Source organism: Hyperolius riggenbachi, chromosome 3 (assembly GCF_040937935.1).
Source record: "Hyperolius riggenbachi isolate aHypRig1 chromosome 3, aHypRig1.pri, whole genome shotgun sequence".
Lineage (NCBI taxonomy): Eukaryota > Metazoa > Chordata > Amphibia > Anura > Hyperoliidae > Hyperolius > Hyperolius riggenbachi.
In genome coordinates this window covers 242147212-242169987 of record NC_090648.1, presented here as the reverse complement: position 1 = coordinate 242169987, position 22776 = coordinate 242147212, and the positions used below count along the sequence as shown (strand labels likewise).

At 43.4% G+C, this 22776-nt stretch overlaps 1 protein-coding gene across 2 annotated transcripts; it reads right to left on the bottom strand.

The window, feature by feature from the left end:
* Positions 1-526: 526 nt before the first annotated feature.
* ATP5F1C (ATP synthase F1 subunit gamma) lies at positions 527-21679 on the bottom strand. Of its 2 annotated transcripts, XM_068276057.1 has the most exons (10): positions 21583-21679; positions 16721-16755; positions 16485-16616; positions 12990-13194; positions 12289-12432; positions 12146-12210; positions 6818-6973; positions 6021-6117; positions 1895-1932; positions 527-644 (listed from the first exon to the last, which is right to left on the bottom strand). In XM_068276057.1, the coding sequence occupies exons 1-9, from the start codon at positions 21660-21662 to the stop codon at positions 1929-1931; spliced, it is 918 nt and encodes a 305-aa protein (XP_068132158.1). In that variant the 5' UTR covers positions 21663-21679; the 3' UTR covers positions 527-644; positions 1895-1928. The 2 variants fall into 2 exon arrangements, with proteins under 2 accessions (XP_068132158.1, XP_068132159.1); XM_068276058.1 differs by lacking the exons at positions 527-644; positions 1895-1932 and having other exon boundaries at positions 6017-6117.
* Between the last annotated feature and the right edge of the window lie 1097 nt (positions 21680-22776).

Genomic DNA, 22776 nt, shown 5'->3' with positions numbered 1-22776 from the left:
TTATGGGTCTATAACAGACTTGCTGATAAGCACACATCAAAGGTAACTGAAATGTTTATCTTCACTAATGGCTTTTGAGCTTCCTTCTAAACTGTTTAACACAGGAGAATAGAGGTTTAAATTAGCTTCTGCAGCCTGACAGTTACTCTTTAAAAGGAAATAAATATGGCAGCCTCCATATCCCTCTCACTTCAGGTTCCTTTTAAGCATGTACACCTCAATACACAGATTTTAATGCAGATTTACTATCCAATCGTTTTGCAGATACATTTCTATTCACTTCTATGTGAAATTTATCAGAAAAATGATTGAAAAACAGATCGGACCTGTCAAATTATCAAACCTTATTTGCCCCCAAAAAAATCTCATGGTGTATTCCCAGCATAACAACCCATGTGTTGTACAAAAGGTGTCTGATTGCACGGGGACATAACTCCATAGATCTGTGCACCCTAGTTTTAAAGCTTTAGCATTACTGATACACATGTGCCAAAAACATACACAACTAAAAAAAGACCACACTATGTCCAAGTAGGCCGTTTATTGTAATATAATTTACAAATATTGGATTTCTTCATAAAATGAACCAACCCTTTTTCAGACAAACAGATCCACAGACATCTTGGGGTGTCTGATTTCATTATCTAGAAAGAAAGGGTGAAAAAAAAAGTTAATGTTTTTACTATTTATCAACATAGCAGTGCAGAGGAAGAGAAGGTTTAATCAAACAGGACACAGCTTTACCTGCGCTCAGTGCTACCTTTTAAAACGGAATCCAAGGAGAAATCCATGTGGTGTTGCACAAGCTAACCAAGGGGTGCCCAGGCTGTTTAGCATACAGTAGAATTGACTGGCCCAATTTTACAATGACAATTTATTTTTATTTATTGTATTTATAAAGCACCAACATGTTACGCAGCGCAATCTCACAGTATGTGGACAATTCAGAGTCACAAATAGTGTACGATGTGGGGTTCTTTAGGGTGAACATTCTGAATGATCTGAAAAGTCAAACCACAACAGCAATTGTCATGTTTTAAGAAACTGGTATTTATCTTTCCACATCACCACACCTAGGAGATTGTGTGCCTCCACAAGTGCTGCTGGGAAACTAAGCCATTTTAGAATAACCCTCACTTGGTTCCCAAAGCATAAATGTCATGTGTACGGAACAACATGGCCTCCGCCAGACAATCTGTACATAATGTTCAAGCCACACAAGTCATGAATTGGAGTTGTTGGAAGGAAAATGAAATAAGGGGTAGCTAAAGAAAATATAATTGTACCCAAAAAAGATAATGCTACAGAAAAGCATGTATGTATGCCTTTCTATGCTTTTGCCGTATTGGAATGTGGAGTTCTGGCTTGCAATATTAGGCTTGGTTTGCATCACATGACCAGTAGTGCGAATGCAATTTCCAAAAAACAATGAATCACTTTCCATTATACCCATGATGTGGAGGCCACAAGCTCACTAGTAATACCTATGCTGCTTTAGGGCATCAAGCATTAGGCTGGGTTCACACTGCACCATCAGTACCGACTCCATATTGTATGGATGTGCTGTAGCACTCCAGGGCCCATAGCTACTCCAGAGAATGCATACCCATTTATTTGATAAGCAGCAATGAAACCTGGTTCTGCGGGAAAAGTCATACTTGATTGGAATTTTTCTGCAGCAGAATGTCACAGACAAGACTGCAATGGATATGAATGAAAGAACCCACAGGAAAGCAGGGACATTCTACACATCAATCCACTGCACTAAAATGTAGGACAGCAGACATAGTAAGGACCCCCACCCCCAAAAAAATTGCAACTTAACACATTCTTTCATATGTATCAATAGTTCCACAGAAGATGCTGGCGCTATATAAATAGCAAACCTCCCTACCTGTTGACAGCGACTCATATCCTCCCGCACCTCATCACCTGAAAAAGTGTGTTTGAACAAGCAAATTAAAGCAAACCATGCAAAAACTGTGCAAAAGTACTAAGAAGTAAGGTGGGGGGGAAGCTACAATCTTGTTAAAACCACTTTCCAATATAAAAATCTATTAAAAGACAGGAAGACCACAACATTTAAGAATAACTGACATGAGTTATATGGAGGTTGCCATATTTATTTCCTTGCAAGCAATACCTTTTGCCTGGCTGCCCTGCCTATCCTCTGTCTCCATTTTAATGCTTTTAGCTATAGACCCTGAAAAGTGATATGCAGATCAGGTGTTTGACCGTCAGATCTGACAAGATTAGTTGCATGTTTCTGGTGTTATACCAGGCATGGGCAAACTCGGCCCTCCAGCTGTTACGGAACTACGAGTCCCATAATGCATTTGCCTTTATGAGTCATGACCAGGCATGGGTGCAAATTCGGATTCGGGTGATTCCGGATAGTGCTATCCGGATCTCACCCAGTAATGCTGTGCGTGGGGGTCAAGCTTACCTGTGTGACGTCTTCGTCCGTCCCTCGGCAACCCCCACGATGCGTTCCACTCTGTGCTCACGTGACTACAAACACTTCCTCCTTCAACCCGGAAGGAGGAAATGTTTGTAGTCACGTGAGCGCCGAGTGGGAGGCGCCGAGGGACGGACTAAGAAGACGTCACACAGGTAAGCTTGACCCCCCCCCCCACCCACCCAGCCCACACAGCATTACTGGGTGAGATCCGGATAGCACTATACGGACTCACCCGAATCAGAATTTGCGCCCATGCCTGGTCATGACGGTGGCTGTCAGACTCCTGCAATGCATTGTGGGACTTGTAGTTCCTTAAAGAGACTCCGTAACAAAAATTGCATCCTGTTTTTCATCATCCTACAAGTTCCAAAACCTATTCTAATGTGTTCTGGCTTACTGCAGCACGTTCTACTATCACAGTCTCTGTAATAAATCAATGTATCTTTCCCCTGTCAGACTTGTCGGCCTGTGTCTGGAAGGCTGCCAAGTTCTTCAGTGTTGTGGTTCTGCTATGAACTCCCCCTTCCAGGCCCCTCTATGCACACTGCCTGTGTATTATTTAGATTAGGGCAGCTTCTCTCTTTTCTCTTATCTATTACAAGCTGGATAAATCGTCCTCTGAGCTGGCTGGGCTTTCACATACTGAAGAATTACAGACAAGGGCAAAGCTGTTTGCAGGAGAAAAACAAGCAGCCTGAAACTTCAGTGCATGAGAACTGCAGGGGGAAAGAAACACACAATAATCTCTTGAGATTTAAAAGGAAGGGTGTATACAGCCTGCTTGTGTATGGATGTATTTTCTATGTGTGGACATATTGTACATCAACCTACTTCCTGTTTGGTGGCCATTTTGTTTATAAACAAACTTTTTAAAACTGTTTTTAACCACTTTTAATGCGTCGGAGAGCGGCGAAATTGTGACAGAGGGTAATAGGAGAAGTCCCCTAACGCACTGGTATGTTTACTTTTGTGCGATTTTAACAATACAGATTCTCTTTAACAGCTGGAGGGCCAAGTTTGCCCATGCCTGTGTTAGACACTACTGCAGCCAAATAGACCAGCAAGACTGCCAGGCAACTGGTATTCTTTAAAAATAAATAAATATGGCAGCCTCCATACCCCTCTCACTTTAGGTGTCCTTTAATGTGGGTGCAATACTAAGGCTACATGTAATAAAGGGTGGCACACAGATTAAACAGAACTCCAACACAGGATTGTCAGTGTCCATTAGGGTTGGTTCACGCAGGCGGCGTTGGGGCAGCCGGGAAGCGCCGGCTTCCCATCTGCGTTTCTTGTCCCCACAAGAAGCCATGGGGGCTAGCTGACCCTAGACGTCGCATGCGGGTTCTAGGGCCAGCCGAAACGACGCGGTTTTGGAACGTCGTGTTTGCACAATCGACGGTAATTGTGCAATGCTAAACGATCCCATGCTCCCCAGGACTTTTTGATCCAATAGTAAATTTTGTAGGGCCAGTGTGATAAGTTCATGTAATGGATAAATAGTTGGTGCAAATGTTAAGATTAGTGTTAAGCTTACCTGAAGATCAGCATTACATTATGGCACAAAATTAACTACGAAATCAGTATGTCATTGAGATATTCATGTTCAGAATTAATGTGCTTCTCTTTTTCTGCATACAAAAAGGTCAGCTACAGATGACAAACTCACATTGACTCTCAAAATCCTATGGTCCACACCAAAAACCGCTAGCAGATCCGCAAAATGCTAGCAGATTTTGAAACGCTTTTTATTATTTTTCTGTAGCGTTTCAGCTAGCATTTTGCGGTTTTGGGAAGAGTTTTTGGTGTACTAGATTTCATATATTGTTACAGTAAAGCGGTTACTGAACAGCTTCTGTAACAAACGCTGGCAAAACCGCTCTGAACAGGCGTTTTTCAGAGCGGTTTGCGTTTTTCCTATACTTTGGATTGCGGAGGCGTTTCTGCCTCCAATGTAAAATCTGCAGCAGCCCGGGAGTATGCGTTTCTGCAAAACGCCTCCTGCTCTGGTGTGCACCAACCCATTGAAATACATTACCCAAGCATATCCGCAGCAGCAAGCGGATCGCAAAACGCAGCCGAACCAGCCGAGCAGCTCTGGTGTGCACTAGGCCTAAATCATTCCTCAGGTGTGAGGGCCAACCTTGTATCCATTTCACACAAGTAATTTCCCGTGAAAGTAATGCAGAAATACTTATAAGTACGCATTTTTGGGGAGAAAATGACATGGCTTTGTTTTCCACAGTGCTGGTGTTAATTTTTGGCACTTTCACAGAAATCAGAGTTTGCAACTCAGGTCAACGCTTCCTTCATCTGGGTCTCTACATTTTATTCCATAATACTGCAGATTTTCCTTTTTTATAACTAATACTAAAAGCAATAGAAATGGGTATGCTTGTGCAAACAGTTTACCAGAAGCAAAGGAGCTATCGTATGCAATAAAAAGGCTCCGTTATTCCCAGTCCACTGTGTAAAGAAAGCAGAAGGTGGTGTCATGTGACTTTTAGAGCTCATTTCCACTATCGAATTCGCATGCGTTTTTCGCATGCAAATTCGCATAGCAATACAAGTGAATGGGACTGTTTCCACTTGTCAGGATTCCTTTGCGTTTTTCTGTGCAGAAAAAAATTCGCATGGCAGAGCCATCAGAATTCGCATATCGCTATGCGAATCGCATACAATGTATTTAATAGGAAATTCGCATGAGGTTTGGGTATGCGAATTTTCATGCGAATTCGCATAGAAACAATGGAAAAGCACACCAGCACTGCCATGGTTGAATTCACATGCATCGTCATCCATGCAAATTTGCGTGCGAATTCGCACGAAAATTCGCATGGACCCGCATGCGAATTTCGCATCCGCATGCGAATTTTTACCACAGCGATTCGCAGCGCACAAGTGGAAATGCAGCCTTAGTACTGAGCCGGTGCCTCTGACTATTCATGGCACCCTACATGATATCATTCAGATGGAGATTACCTGACACGCCCATTGCCCACCAGAGTCCTGGGACCTCAGTTTGAGAGCCACCTTTTCACACAATACTGTACAATCCTGAATACTACTAATGCCATAAATAAAACAGTTATGCAAACTAGTGTTCTTAAACAGATGTTGCCCATCAAACCGTTACAATTTTCTGGTTTTAAAGTGACCCAAGGCGACCCTTGGGTTAAAACACATACTTGCATAAGAGGGAAGCCTCTGGAACCTGTAGAGGCTTCCCGTGTCCTCCTTGCCCCCGCTCACTGGGACCCTCTGGAAGATTTGGGCCCCTTCATGCACAAACGTGGCTATGTTGCACCCGCACAGGCCATGCCTGCACAAGCGGATCTAGCTTACTGCAAAGGCATGAAAAGGAGTGCAGCCTGTGTGGAAAGCCTCTATGCTACAGGATACAGAAGCTTCCCTCGTAAGTATGTGTTTTTCTTTTTGATTCTTTAAATACTTGACGTACCCTAAAATGTCCCATAGTGGGAGATGCATGGAGTTTAGAAAACACCAATGCACAGGCCCATTCCATAATTTTAAAGATGCATCAATATATTATACTTACAAAGCAGCAGCACCAGAGATGATCTCAATAAGCTCCTTGGTGATGACAGCTTGGCGAGTACGGTTGAACGTCAATGTCAGCTTGTCAATCATTTCAGCTAGTGAACAATGAAACATAAAATGAGCGAGGCCCATAAACACAACTGGTGTGGGAATTTGTAATCACACCAAGAGTCACATACCAAATACATAGGACAAACTCACGCGGTTTGCAATTGCCACTGGAAATCCTCCCTCAAAGCCCATCTGCACATTTTTCTCTTCCTATTTAGCAGGAAGAAAGCACCCATTCCCCAAGTTCACTTACAATAGTCACAGCAACCGCCCCTCCCCACTAGAGGGAGACCTACCCCCATTTAAAATCATCCCACAAAGTCTTGCACCTAATGCTGGGCATACACGAGTGACTTTTTGTAGCCACACCTTCTGAATAACTGAAGAGATAATGGAAGAATAGTGGCTGCAGGACTTCTACTTCTGCCTCCCAACTGAGGTGAAGGAAGAGAGTGAATTGCACATGTGCCACATCCTCTTCTAAAATGCACTACAGGAGATACTGCTATGACTTAATCCAATCTTCCTCTAGTACATCAGGCCAGAAGACAACATATGGCATGGATGCTAGCCATCACTAGATTTAGGGATTGGGGCAGGGCAATGGGGTTGAGGAAATAACCAAGAGGAAACCATTTCTACCTAGACAACTCCGAAGCACATTTAAAAATGTTAAACTGACTTTCCCATTTTGGCTCCTTGACTGGGGGTTATCCTAGAGGTTGTCAGTACAATTAAACTTACAAGCATTCTTGCTGGCGTTGTCCATAGCAGTCATCCTAGCACTTTGTTCACTCGTGGTGGATTCCTTCAGTGTGTAATAGATGACATTTACCAAGGCAAATTCTTGGTAATTTCTCAGTACATCTGCGTCAATGTCATCATAAACACTAATATTTTCTGAAAATATAAAAAGGATATATAGATATTAGTGCTTCCTTGCATTTTGAAGCCATAGAAAGCAGTAAAGTAGCTACTAGGTTGCTGCAACATGTCACTAAAGGAGGCCATTTGCCTTCAACAAATGTCCTCACAGCAATAAATTGCAGCTAGGGTGTTGTAAGTTCGTGCATTTAACAGCAGCAAAACTGTAGCTGGAGGCTTATAGCTGCTAAAGGTCTCTGCTATATATTTTGTATGTCATAACTCTTGCACTATTTAAAAAACACTTTTTCATTGCAACAGAAAACACAGTAAGTCTATAGTACACAAATATGAACACAATTTCACTACAATCTACATAGTAGATAGAGTTGCATTAGCCATAGCTAGAAAAAGTAAAAAAAAATAAAAATACAAACACAAGACTGATGTGACCTTAATTTCCAGTGATCTTTTCGACCTGATTCAGATAGCTAAATTGGTCGGCTGGTTACAGAGCCTAATGCCTGGTACATACCATGCAATTTCCCGTCAGATTGACGGGTCAAAAAGGTCATTTCTGAAAGGTCCAATCAGGGTTCTACTCAATTTTGTGCAGATAAGATAGTAATATTGATTGAAAATCTGATTGGACCTGTTGGAAATTATCGATTGAAACCAGTCAATCTCATCAATCAGGCATAAAGGTGCGCACTCATGTTATACTAAGCTCTGTCAATTGAGTGTGTACACAGGTGTTCTCTGTGGTATACATGTAATTAAGAGGGAGGAAAATTTGGGCACAGGGTAAAGGAGAAGAAAAAAAAAAAAAAAAAAAAAAAAACAACTCACTCTGCGCCTGCAAAAGTCCCATTGGCGTTAAAGGGAAGGTTCAGGGACAGTTGAAAAAAAATAAAAATCCGAATCCACTTACCTGGGGCTTCCTCCAGCCCGTGGCAGGCAGGAGGTGCCCTCGGCGCCGCTCCGCAGGCTCCCGGTGGTCTCCGGTGGCCGACCCGACCTGGCCAGGCCGGCGGCCAGGTCGGGCCTCTTCTGCGCTCCATTGTGCGTTCCACGCCAGCGCGCTGACGTCATCGGACGTCCTCCGGGCTGTACTGCGCAGGCTCAGTAGTTCTGAGCCTGCGCAGTACAGCCCGGAGGACTTTCGATGACGTCAGCGCGCCGGCGTGGAACGCACAATGGAGCGCAGAAGAGGCCCGACCTGGCCAGGTCGGGTCGGCCGCCGGGAGCCTGCGGAGCGGCGCTGAGGGCACCTCCTGCCTGCCACGGGCTGGAGGAAGCCCCAGGTAAGTGGATTCGGATTTTTATTTTTTTTCAACTGTCCCTGAACCTTCCCTTTAATTACTATTCCCCCTCTAGGCCGGCATGGACTCTGGTGAAATATGAAGTTTGGCTTACAGCTATTGCCAGCGGTCGAATTACACCATTTTTATCTTAATTTGTATCCTAATTACTGACTGAGCACCGCTATAGCCATAATTCCAATAACTGCCTATGGCTGCACTCAAATTTACAGCAACGATTTACTCCGTGCTCTTGTTAAAGGATACGCAAGGGAAAAAAAAAAAAAAAAAAAAGACTGAGGGCTCATTTCCACTATTGCGGTGCAGAATCGCCTGGATTCCACCGCTGATGAGATCGCATGCGGATGCGATTCCCCATGAGTTTTTTGCCGCGAATTCGCATGCAAATTCGCATAGGTGAGGGTATATGCGATTTTAACCATGTCACTGCCTGTGTGAATTTGCATTCGTACCTATGCGAATTCGCAGCAAAAACGCATGGGGAAACTGCATGCTATTTCCCTATTAAATACATTGCATGCGATTCGCATGCATTCCACTCGCAGGCGAATTCTGCGGCTCTTTTGTGCGTTTTTTTCACCGCTGAAAAAAAAAAGTGCCACACACCTGCCTGCACATGTTCAGAAGACCAAGACCCAGCTGCAGGTTGCAATCTTACAGGTGAGATGGTGCCAGGTTTCAGCACGGTGGAACTTCAGCACGGGACAGAGACTTCTAGGGGCTGGAAGAAGGCCCAGGTGAGTAAAGTCTGTCCTTTAACTCATATATTCTTTAGGGCCCAATCACACTAAGAAACACAAAACGCCGGCGTTTTGCGTGTGATTTTTTTAGTGGGGGGGGAAAAAAAATAAATAAATAAATAAATAACTGAACACTGCGGCGATTTTTCCGCGATTGCGTTTAGCGCTTCTATAGCACTGAAACCCGATCGCCGGTAAAAAAAAACCCTGAAAATTGTGCAGGCAATGCGCTTGCTTTTTGGGCGATTTGCCCAAGTACGGGCCCATAGGGTTTAATAAATTTAAGCGGGATTGGAATTCATAGAGTTTACTTGGTTCTCTCCATCATTCTACTGTCTCCCCAATTAAAGTCTGCAACTAGGCTGCATTGTACAGTACATGCGCTGTCCCAACCGCATGCCTCAAACATGCTGCTCATGTGCGGTTACAAGTGTTCAGGAACGGCGCAAGCACAGAACGCTCCCGGCTACGCAATCAAGGAGAGACCGTAATGACTATGGGGGCTGGAAGAAGCCCCAGGTAAGTAAAAAAAAAAAAAGCTTTTTTTCATGGGTTTAGGCATGCTTTCAAGTGTACTGAAGGTGAACCTCGAGTCAAAAAACTGATACTTACCCAAGAAACAGGAAGCCTCTGGATCCTGTAGAAGCTTACTAGATGACCCCAGAAAAAAAATCCAACAAGAGCTTGACAGATTTCAGATCAGGGCCGCACTCCTCTTCATGCTTGAGCCGCTCATGAACACACCGGCGTGACTGCAGTTGGGTATGAAGCGTCATCTTAAGGATCACAGTTTCTCCTCCCCCATTTCAGGAGCCAACTGAACTGGCTCCTGACCGCCCACATATAAGTAGCAGCGGGCGATTGAAATCTACACCCAGGCAGGGATAAGAGGCTCCAAACAGGATGTAGATTTTAACCAGCTGCATCCGGAACTGGCTGAAGGAACACTTTGCTGTAAATAACCATAGAATTTTTTTTTTTCCTATATTCATTCCTCAATGATTTAGTCAGCGTTTACCCATTGTAAAATCTTCTCACCCAGATTTTCATTCCTAAATTTATCACAGGTGCTGGAATCTTTACTGCTGGCAAGGCATACGCCTGCTGCTGTTTAGGGCTGCTCTTACAAAGTAGCTATGTACTTGTAGCTACTCAGAATTGAAATTTGCAGGCAGAGCTGGCTAATTTAAATTTCCATTCTGAGTAGCTACGAGTATGTAGCTACTTGGTAAGAGCAACCCTACTGCTGTTATTTTCCCCCCTTCTGCCTACCGAGCAGACAAAATCCGGTGATCTCCCAGATGGGCAAATTACATCATTGCAATGGAAGATCAAAGGGGGGTGGGGCTTCATACTAAATCTGCTGTATATAAGTTTGTCGATAAAAAGAATACTTGAGTGGGTATCCTGAATAATTTAGTACAATCAGCTAGTTGTCAAAGTGTTACTTTTTATAGGGTTCAATGTTAATAAATTAGCTAGCAACTGTTTAGTTAAAGCGGAATATAACCCTGCATTTCAACTTTGCTCTAAAACATTATTTACAGTATATTATATGCAACCAGCATTTTTTTTTTACTAGACCAGCATTGGAAGGGTTACACAGGGCTTTAAAGTTCCTGGAGATTTCTGCAGAAGTGAAGCTGACAGATACATTTATGTAAACAAAATGTATCTAAGTGTTGAATGTGACTCATCTCTCTGACTGAGAATGAGCTGGAGGACAGCCAAAGGGTGTGTAACATTTCTCCATAGATACATTTAACTAAATAGAATGTAACAATCTGAACTTCTGCACATCTCTCCATGGAACTTTAACCTTCTTGGCGGTAACCCCGAACGTAGTTCGGGGTAAGCCGCCGGAGGGTGCCGCTCAGGCCCTGCTGGGCCGATTTGTTTAATTTTTTTTTTGCTGGACGCAGCTAGCACTTTGCTAGCTGCGCCAGCACCCCGATCGCCGCCGCCGCGCGCCCCGATCGCCGCTATACGGTGCGGCGCGCGCCCCCCCCCCCCAGACCCCGTGCACTGCCTGGCCAATCAGTGCCAGGCAGCGCCGAGGGGTGGCCCGGGACTCCCAATGACGACCCGACGATCCCGCCCGTCGCCATGGCGACGGGGGAAGCCCTCCAGGAAATCCCGTTCTTTGAACGGGATTTCCTGATCGGAGATCGCCGAAGGCGATCGAAGAGGGCGGGGGGATGCCGCTGAGCAGCGGCTATCATGTAGCGAGCCCTGAAATGCAGGGTTATATTCCGCTTTAAGAAACAGCTAAAGGCTTTGAGGTGCAGTTTCATTCTCTTTTTAGATTGTTGGAGAGATCTATGTTAAATCTTATTTAAACCAAATGGGTGTACTTCAACTGCAAGAAACGAGCTAACTGAAACACTTGTCTTGTAAAGAACTATTGGTGGGTTGCTCACTCACACTCAGGCCTTTTTCCACTACTCTGCGATTTGATTTTGATCACAAATCGCAAGGTACATTAAACGAATGGAAACTGCAGCAGCAATTTCCATTAGCGATCCGATTGCGATGTGATTTGGTCCAAGCTCAACAGTCGTCCTGCCACGTTTTGGATGCGATTAAGCTCTACTATACTGGGTATAGTAGCTCAGTCGCATGGTGGAAATTGAAACGCGATTGCAATCACATTTCATAGTGGAAAAGAGCCCTATGGACTATCACTTGGAAAAATTCCTGTACTATTCATCAGAATGTGAGGTAAGGGTTCTGGCAGTCACACCCACTTTGCCTCAGGAAATCACACTGTCAGCATTTTTCAGAGGTCAGCTATTATGGCTCTACAAACCATTACGGCCACCAGCACCGAAACCACAAACCCCACTCCCCCCCCCCCCCCCCCCGCGCTGTTCTTGAGGATTCGGTTGGTGCAGAAGATTGCCTTTTGATAATAGTAAATTCCTATTGCTGGGGTGATGTGAAACAAAGCAGCAAAGCCTAGCTGAGTGCAAACGGTTAAAATATACCTTGACTTTTCTGAACACATTGCACTACTTGGGCTAATTTTATTTGCTGTATTTAATACAGTATCTACAAAAGGGAACAAGTTAGGGGGGAGATGTGTGTGGGGGGGGGGGGGGGTCTGGGGAGTGTTCATTGCAAAAAATAAAAAATAGAAAGCTTACCAGAAGTGGAAACCGTATCTAGAGAGAAGATTGGTTTTTCATCTGTCTTGTAGGAGATGACAGACCTACACAAACAGGTAAAATTACATCTTGCTCAAACGACCAACAATCAAATAAATTACAAAACTGCAGCAACTTTATACCTGAATCTATTGAACACCACGGATCCTTGGTCAAACTCATACCCAGAGTTGAGCAGTTCAGATGCAATGACAGAAGCATCACCAAATGTTGGTGGCTTCCTACCAACTTCCTTAAAGGTCATGAGCAAATGGCTACTGTGAGTCCTGATACAAATGAGAGATCAATGTAAAAAAAAAAAAAAAAATCATCATTTCCTATATAACAAAGCACAAGTTTATTAGCTTGTACACAATATAGGTGTTGGTGGAAAATCTCTTAATTTGTCTTAAATCCTGAGTGTCCAGATGCAGCATGTTACCCTCTGGGTCCCTTCCATTCCCCACACTGGGCCCTCTTACCTCCTGAGCTCTCCAGAAGTTCCTCCGAGTGTCCTAAAGCAATTCCAAACTGTGCATGTGCAAATTTCAAAATGCATATGCGCAGTGAAAGAAAGTACTCTTGGACGAGCACTTACTTTCATTCTGCACACATGGCTCGGAACTTGTACCTGCACAGTTTTGAATCGCGCAGCACCACTTGGGGGAGCTTCTAGAAAAGAATCAGACTGCAGGATTCTGTTGAATACTTATAAGACCAGGGAACAGAATAGACCCCAAGGACAGTGAGCAGCATCTGGACACTCAGGGGTAGATAATCTAGGCCTCCATGGACATCACTCAGTATCCCTTCTCTCTCCCCCATTAAGCGAGTTAACACAAACCTTTGCAGCAAGCCTCGCAGCTTGTCCCCAATTCCAACCACCATTACTTCTTTTCCAGTCCCAGAAAGTGAGTTAATTTCATTCTTAATGGCTTTGGCCACAGATGTATGAATAGCGCCACAGAGACCCCTGTCAGAGGACACTCCGATTAGGAGGCGTTTTGCCTTATCTTCAGGAGCCTTGATGTCAGCTTTTTCATATAATGCTGAAGGAAAAAAGGAAGCAAACTTTAGTATCTGCAAATGACAACTGTTGCAACAATATACATTACTACTGCATGTTGGACAAATTTTTGTGCAAAACACGGTGCGATCCCTATTCAGTATTCTTCAGTAGGACAGCACTGCAATGGAGAGCAACGTAGGTATGATGAGTTTCTGAAAAATGCATGCTACCCGCTTTGCAACGCAATGTCAAAAAGTGTGCCCAAAACCAACTAAAAATACTACTAAAATCGCATACCAACTTTCGGCACCTGCAAAATAGTATATTTGAAATAGTGTCGGAGTCAGAGGTACCACAAACTGCATACTGAGTCAAGGGATTTATGTAGCAACTTCACAGCCTTGGAATATAAACAAATGTTCCATGAGCCAAACATGTTTCAAACTGCAATGTAATTGCAATGTGATCAGGAGACACCCACGGTAGAAAGGGGATTGATTCCAGACTACATCTCCCGGGAACCCAACATTACAATAAAAACCATGCATCTACGTGAGGAGGTGGGATTTTGAAGATTCCCAGTAGCAGGGGTTTGCGATTCTAAAGTTGGCCACACACACCATACAATGTTTTTTTAAATATCTTTCAAATCAAGAATTTCAATCAATTTTTCTAACTGATTGTGACAGTTCAGGAAACTAACCAACACACGCACACGTTTAATTTTTCCCTAATTATGAAGAAAATGATTGAAAACACAAAAACTGTTTTGGTCTGTAAATCAAGGAATTGACAATCTATATCACACCATTTCATTTTCATAAAAATTGATCAGAAAAATCCAACACTCACTTTTATTGAATAAAAACATGAAATTCTCGAATTAATGAGGGGGGGGGGGGGGGGGGGGGAATGACCCAAAACTTGATTTTCGTTTTTAGCGACTTGCCTTAAAATTGGATAATTTTATTGTAAGGTGTGTGTGGCCACCTTAAGACCTCAACTCTGCTAACAGAAAACAGGTCTTAGGGCTGGTTCAGACGGACGTCTGCATAGCGTCGCGTCTGGGGGCGTTGCGGCGGCTGCGCGGTCAGGCTTTCAGTAGCCTTCGGTCGCGTCGTGAAGCGGTCGCGGGTTTTTTTTTCCCGTAGGGGAACATTAGCCATCGCGTTTGGCCGCTCCCTGGAAGCTACATGTTGCTTCCAGGGGAAGCCCGAACGCTCGCGAAAATCGGGACCCGAACGCCGCGTTCGGGTAAAAGCGTGCAAAAGCTCGGTGTAAACGCTCCCATTTACCGCGACGTTCCGAACGCTTGCGGTAAACGCTCCGCAAGCGTCCGTGTGAACCAGCCCTTAAAGGATAGCTGAAGTGAGAGATACAGAGGTTGCCATATTTATTTCTTTTTAAGCAATACCATTTGCCTGGCAGTCCTGCTGATCCTCTGCCCATAATACTTTTAGCCATAGACCATGAACAAGCATGCAGCATATCAGGCGTTTTTGACATTGTCAGACCTGACTAGTGTTATTTAAAAGGAAACAAATATGGCAACCTCCACATACCTCTCACTTCAGTTGTCCTTTAAAAACGGAACCAAAGATGAGTAACAAAATAGAGGCTGCCTTCATTTCCTTTTAAATAATTCCAGTTGCCTGGAAGTCCTGTTGATCTTTCTGGTCAGTAGGGTCTGAATCGCACACCTGAAACAAGCATGCAGCTAATCTTGTCAGAAACATCTCATCTGCATGCTTGTTGATGGTCTATGGCAAAACGTACTAGAGCCAGTAGATTAGCAGGACAGCCAGACAATGGCCTCAATTCACTAAGCTTATCTCCTGTCTTTAATAACTCTTCTAGAGTTGTTACCATGGTGATAAGGCATGTAGTATTCAGGAAACATTTTACCTCAGGCAAACCTAAAGTTAACTCTTCTGTCTTTAAGTTAACTCTTCAATCCTTAAAATAACTCCAGAGTTAAAGACAGGCTGTTTATTAACTGCATGTGAAAATAACTACAGAGGAGGTAAATTAACTACAGAGGAGGTAACTTAAGGAATGAAGAGATAACATAACTTATGTGGAGGTAAGTTTTCTCTTGCCTTATCTCCAGCATGATCTTCATGATCTTAGTGAATTGAGGCCAATGTGCATTGTCTGGCTGTCCTTTCCAGTCTGCATGGAAAGCTGCAGCAAACATGGCAACACAATTTTTCTTTTTTATTTAAAAAGGTTATACTGTATGTATAATTCTCACTAATCAAAATGACTGCTTTCAGAACCTAATTTTGAATTTACCAAAGCATTAGAGAACACTCCATCCAAAAATATTGCATTGTGTATGTAGATGGGGGCGATAACATGTTGCATGTGTTAGTGCAGTCGAGTGGGATTGTTATTGCTTCTCATTGAGGTGGATTTCTTTCACTTCCCCAAGATCAGGAAGTTATAGAAATTTTCTGACACAGACCACAATAAAACCAGACAGATATTTTCAGTCTTCCCTACCTATCCAAAACCAAAATTTAAAGTGAACCTGAACGGAAGTAAAGAATAGATCGTCACTTCCTCCAGCCCCATGTAGTCTATTGCCTCCCTTACTGTCCTCCTTGGTGGCTCTGTTCCTCTGTAATAGCCCCGGTAATAGGGCTTCAGTCATGCTAGTCGGACCGCTCCGCTCATGCATCGTTCCCGGAAGTGTACTGCATCTGTGCAGTAACAGGGCCACACATGCACAGAGCAGCCCGACTGAAGCCCTATTACCAGGGGTCTACCACAGAGGAAAGGAGCCACTAGGGAGGATGGTGAGAGAGGCAGCAGAGTTCATGGGGCTGGAGGAAGCCCCAGGTAAGTATGAATTCTTTACTCATCTCAGGTACAGGTTAAACACTGTATGAAAGTGCATGTAAGAGCTAAGGTATGTGAGCTTTTGAAATTCATTTCAACTTAGTTAAACATAAGTTGATAGCCATGATATACTACATGGCTGAGAAACTGGGAACAAGCTAAAAGTGTCACTGTGACAAGGAAAAGATGGAAGCCGCATCAGGGTCTTAAAAATGCTAGTGTTGTGGCTGTAAGCCTCATCTGCATACTTGTTCCAAGTGTATGACTCAATATTTGAGCAATAGGCTAGCAAGTATTATAGTCAAGTTCCTGCAGATATTCCGTGACACCAGTGCTTGGAAGCCAATAAATGATATGCGTTTCAGCACCGTTGGATTCACACAACCTACTGAGGCTGATGTACTTAAAAAATGCTCATATTGTCTGAATTCCAGACAATTTAAATGTTTGAAGGTTAACAAACCCCCACACATTGCTCCCATTTACCTAGAGACCCTGTCCCATAGACTCTTGCTGGCTTCAGTTCCCTCTCAGCTTTTGAGTACTTTGCTGCTGCCACCATCTTCATGGACTTTGTAATCTTCTGGATGTTCTTAATGGATTTCAAACGTCTTGTAACTGTTCCACAAAAGACAAGGAATATTAAACCCCAAGTGCAAACACCAACCATATAGAATAGAATTATTTGCACTAATACAATTTGGCATTATTGATGCACTTACTGTCCTTCAGTGTTGCCATGTTCCTGACTTGACCCCTTCAAAAGGATTTAAAAAAAAAAAAAAAAAAAAAAAAATCATTAAAAAGAATTTTACAGAACAGATATTGAAAGGGAAATAGACATTAGAATTTAATATACTAAAATCCAAATAACCTAGTAAAACACTATTTTAGCCATTCTGCCATACCAGTCATCTACATCCATTTACAGGGTTAAACACATTCCTCTGAAACATAACTAGCAGAATCTACATCTTCCAGATGGGCTAAGTTGTGACGAGGCCAAATACTACACTGCCTTACCCCTTCAACAGCATAAACTGCGCTATTTAGATTTAACTAAGCTCTCAGGTAATGCCCGAGTTTTTTTCAAGCCTGATCACATCCTCTCGCACCCCATGTAATGCTTCCACCCACTCCTGCCATGTCCCAACCAGCCTTCACTGCATGCCTCTGCACTAATACCAAGGACAGACCGCTGTCAAGTGGGGAAGTAGTTAGTGGTCAAATCCAAAGTCCTATTCTCATCATGGTTCAGCAGAGCCCTGCTTATGACAGCAGCCAGGCTGATGAGGTAGTAAGGCTGCAGTGTGTAGTCTTACTGAGAGTTATGTACTCAGTGACCCCCTTCAAGGTTATTTAGAGCTGTCAAACAGAACACCATATCTCTCTAAGCCCAACCCAGACTGGGTCCTCAGTAGAATAGTCACTGTATTTAATAATTTGGTGGTCCCAAAAGACAGCTAAGGGGCTAATGGGTATATCAAATCATATGTTGATTAACTCAGAAGCTTAACATGAACGCAAAGTGAGAGTGATATGGAGGCTGCCTTTTTTTTTTTTTTTTTAAACCCCACCACCCTGCTGGTCTATCTGGCTGCAGTAGTGTCTGAATAACACTAGAAACAAGCATGCAGCTAATCATGTCACATCTGACAATAATGGCAAACATCTGCATATGCTTGTTGAGAATATATACATACCCACGGATTCCTCCAGTGCCCTAAAGGCTAATCAATCACGCACCTTTGTCATCCGCAGCTAGGATCGTTGGCAATTGGCCTCGGAAAATCCGTCAGTCAGGGCCAGTTGGCACAGTCCGGCCTCAACCGCTCTCATCAGCTGGAGCGTTCTGCACCTGCGCAATAGTACTGTGCAGACGTAGAACTTCCCAGCAACAGGGGTGCATGCGCAGCTGGACATGCGCAAAAAGCCCCAGACCGGTGGACTTTCCAGGGCCAATTGAGGACAATCCACCCGGAGGACAGCATGGGAGTGATCAGCCTGGAGGGGAGCTGGAGAAATCCCCAGTTATGCATTTCTTTTTTTATTCCAGATCTCAGGTACTTTTTAAAGTGATGCCAAGGTTCTTAGTGACTCTGGGTCACCAGCTCTCTGAGTACTTTGTAGTAATGGCTTATCTACAACCTTTTTCAACTTTTACAGCACAATGTACCACAACAATATCACAAAAAGTGCCCACACATTTACAACAAATGATACCGCGAAGCTAATTTTAGATTTGACAGCGTAAGGTATGTCTCATGGTTTTATTGCTCTTTTTTACCTGTTATGGAGATTTATATTCATTTCCAGTACTTGGGACCCCTGCCTATCACCAAGGCAAAAACTGAAAGGGAACCTGAGGTGAGAGGGATATGGAAGCATTTCCTTGTAAACAAAGCACACTGCCGGCAGTCCTGCTGATCCTCTGCCTCCAATACTTTTAGCCATAGAACCTGAACAAACATGAAGATCGGTGCTCTGAGTGACGTCTGACAGGACTAGCCACACGGCTTTTTTTCCAGGTCTGTGATTCAGACCCCACTGGAGCCAAAGTGGTATTAAAGGTAAAAAAAAATGTCTTTACTATTATTGACATTGCAGCAATTTTGCCTTACTTCCTGTTCCAATGACATTGCCACTAAGGCAGGGGGCACCTGTACTAAGACTATATTTCCAAAATATATTTCCACAATAATTTCAGGCTGTCCTAGTCGAGCTCGCATGTATGTAGCTTTACATTTTAAATTCAATTACTGTTAGTGTTCCTAATTGTGGGGTTGTTTTAGGCTGCATTGCATGTGTTCCTTTTAATGAAGAACCCAATTCCTAACATCAATATGCCTGAATGTATATATGTGTACTGTATCAGCACAAGTATGCAGAAGGGGCCCCCAGGGTGTCTTACCTGTTCACAGCCCGAGAGTGAAGCTGGTACTGTACCTGTTCACTATGCTTTTAAACTAGTAATCCCGATTCTTTATAGAATCCGCAGTAGGTAGCAGTTGTAATACGCGCTAAACAGTACATCAATGTCATGCATATTAGAACTACCTTTGAATGTACACTGCAATGAGATGAAGAAATGGAGTAGATGCAAAGGTTGGGAAGGGAGGGGGTTGGTATTGTTCAGCTATGGCTTATGGCAGGGGTGTCCAAACTTTTTAGGCCCATATCGTCATTCTTGAGTGTGCTAGAGCAGTGTTTCTCAACATTTTATTGGTATGTACCCCTTTTAAAACCCTGTACTCACCAAGTACCCCTTAGCATAGTAAACATTATCACAAGTACCCCTTGACAAATATATATTTAAAGCTAGTACATGATAATTGGTTCTAAACTATTTCCAAGCCTTTACTATTGCTTTTAAATAGTTAAAACACTAATTTGGTGTTGTTTAAATAGGATTTATCATTTTCTACAACTCTAAATTTGTTATTCTTGGTTAAGTATATAAAGCCTGAGTACCCCCTGGAACCATCAGAAGTACCCCCTGGGGTACGCGTACCGCATGTTGAGAACCTAGGTGCTAGAGGGTCAAACTAGTGCATTGAAACAATTTTTGTTTATTGCTTTCAGATACAATATGCCTGTGACATTTTGTCAAAACATTTCCATGGGAAATAACCAATGCAGCATGTGCAATTAGCACAGTGGCAGCTGCTTATCCGTGGCTGCTACTGCTACAGTGGTGGCTAATAACCTGCAGGTGAGCATAAGGTGAGGCAGAGCGGCCCCTGCATGCAGCACAGGAATAAGCTGTAGAGAGTTTTGGGGGCCACCAGAAAAGGATTGGAGGGTCGCATTTGTCCCCGGGCTGGACTTTGGACATGCCTGGCTTATGGTTTGTTCATGCACCTCTGATCCCTGGCAGAGCTTATAGAGAACATGTAAGGAAAAAAGTGCCTCTATGGGGTACTTAGAGCCTGTGGAACCTAATGAGGCCTCCCTGTCTTCCTGAGTAGCTCCGATCCAGCGCTGGCACCACCTGAAAATATGCCAACAAGCTTGTCAGTGGATGCATGCATGCATCTCACCTGCAACCGTACAGCGGACCTGATTGGACTCAACTATTTCCGCCATAGCCCGAGGGGGAAGCTGGTACTGCACCTGCACTGGATCTCAGAGGTAAATTTTACCATCTGCTGCTGACCGAGGAAGCCAGCGCTGGATCGGTGCTGCAAAGGAGGAAGCCTCATTAGGATCCAAAGGCTTCCCCCTCCCAAGGTAGCCACCAGGGTTTAAATAAGAAGAGATAAATTAACTGGTTAAAAGAACGACCTCTGATACAGGAGAAGGGCGTTAGTTTACTTTAAGGGACCCAACAGGCTACCTCAGTGAAATTCATCCAACATAATTGGGTAGACGGCACACTCTGAAACAGTCAGGTTTCCAAAAGGTTAAAGTAAACTACGGCCACACTCTTTGGCCAATCACTACTTTTTGTGCTGTAATTGGAGGACTGATCCATATGAGGTTTCTTGCTGGGTCCCCTAAAGTAGACTAGCACCAAAGCCAGTACCTATTCAGTGAGGAGTCCTTGGGCACCAGTACCTAACCCTGCAGCTTATTGAGCGCAACCTGCAGCCCTCAAGAAACCGACAGGAGAAAAGGGCAATACAAATGTTAGCTTTATTAAAAATGTATTGGTTTGTATATTTACACAGATAAGGAACCAAATATTCACAGGACACTTATCAGAATACCCAAATCCCAATCAGGAAAAAATTATACAAAGCTGCTTGACATTTCATGATTCTGATTTGCCCCAGTACATTTCCACTGCCTGGTCACCAGACATTTGTACACAAAACTACCTTGTCACTAGTATGGTTAAGGTGACCCAGCAGGAAACCTCATAGGGAACAGTTCACCATTCACAGCACCCATCTACAACATGCAGTGTTCTTATTGGCCGAATAGTGTGGGCATAGTTATTTCTACCTTTCTGAAACCTAAAAGTTGTAGAGGGCGCAGTCATAGGAGAACTGTTGAAACACATGGGTCATCTCAACCACACTAGCACCTAAATGACCCTAGGATGTCAAGGCCAAAGGTTATTATCCATAGTGTAAAAAAACCTTCAAACTGAGAGACTGATTAACCAATACCATGGCAAACTAAACTGCAGCTATCCACTGCAACCAATCACAATATATGCTTCGTGCACTGTCAACATGACAGCTTGGTCTGGTCACCATTTGCTCCAATACTCTTCACACCCGTTCACTTGCGCGATGGCCTGTGTGTGCTATGCTGGAGATTTCATTGATGTCTCAGTCGTGTCTCACAGGCATTCTCCTGTCACTATATTCAGGCGTAACTCAAACAACTTCTAAGCTTCTAATCCAATATATCATCAACACCTAAATTAAGGCAGACACTGCAATCTTAGCCATTTAAATACGTTGTCGCTGGCACCTAAGTGACCAGAATCGCCGCTTACACCGGCAGCGGCCTAGTACTGCTCCACACACTGGGGCACCGGTCATTCATACAGACACCTCAGTCAGCACCCCAGCACTGCCGCACACCACCCCTCTCTCCGCTCAGCACACATCTGCCGCTCCCGGCCTCTCACCATTGTGGCTGGAAGATGAGGACGCTGCTCCGGGACAACATGGTGTCTGAAGGCAAGGTCAGACAGCGCAGGACGCGCATGCGCAACACCAAGGACTCACAGCGCGCCGACAAGGCGTAGATATCGCGAGAGCGTGGCTTAAAACGTTTCGTCACACTGAGCGCCGCCATTGTTAGTATGGGCAATTTCAAGTGAAGTTGTTTCCGCTGTTAGAATTAGAAACCAAAATTAAAATGACAATATTGATAGTCGTGTACTGTGGTGTGGGTTCCTGTTGCCTTGTCCCAGGAGACAGACTTCCTTTCTGCTTCTGAATTTTTAAAGACATCTCTTTTCAATCTAATCTTGCTCTAAGTTAATGTACCTTTCCCAAAGTTTTGAAAGTTTTCTCCGTTTCCCTCGCTTCACTCACACTTAGCTAACAGAATGCAATTGCTAATTTGTACGATATTAACCACTTCCCAACTGAGGGGTTTTACCCCCTGACCACCAGAGCAATTTTCACCTTTCAGCGCTCCTTCCATTCATTCGTCTATAATTTTATCATTACTTATCGCAATGAAATGAACTATATCTTGTTTTTTTCGCCACCAATTAGGCTTTCTTTAGGTGGGACATTATGCCAAGAATAATTTTATTCTAAATGTGTTTTAATGGGAAAATAGGAAAAAATGTGGGAAAAAATTTATTATTTTTCAGTTTTCGGCCTTTATAGTTTTTAAATAATGCATGCTACTGTAATTAAAACCCATTAAATGTATATGCCTATTTATCCCGGTTATAAAACCGTTTAAATTATGTCCCTATCACAATGTTTGCCGCCAATATTTTAGTTGGAAATAAAGGTGCATTTTTTTCAGTTTTGCGTCCATCCCTAATTACAAGCCCATAGTTTATAAAGTAACAGTGTTATACCCTCTTGACATAAATATTTAAAAAGTTCAGTCCCTAAGGTAACTATTTATGTATTTTTTTTAAAATTGTACATTTTTTTTTTTTTTTTTAATTACAAAAAAAAAAAAATTGCGGAGTGTGGGGGGTAAGGAGTTAATTTTTTGTGTAAAACAAGTTTATTTGTGTGTAAAAAATGGTTAGGGTGTAGTTTTACTATTTGGCCACAAGATGGCAACATTACCAATTTGTTTCATGCGACCTGCAAGCGTCCTTCCGGACGCTTGCAGGAAGTAGAAAGAG

Excerpts from the sequence above, each read along its gene's own strand:
- ATP5F1C (XM_068276057.1), bottom strand. The coding sequence starts at position 21,662 with ATGCGCGTCCTGCGCTGTCTGACCTTGCCTTCAGACACCATGTTGTCC. Across the intron at positions 12,433-12,989 it reads CTGCGAGGCTTGCTGCAAAG|GACTCACAGTAGCCATTTGC; the intron begins GTTTGTGTTAAC and ends CATTTGTATCAG. Across the intron at positions 12,211-12,288 it reads GTGGTGTTCAATAGATTCAG|GTCTGTCATCTCCTACAAGA; the intron begins GTATAAAGTTGC and ends CTGTTTGTGTAG.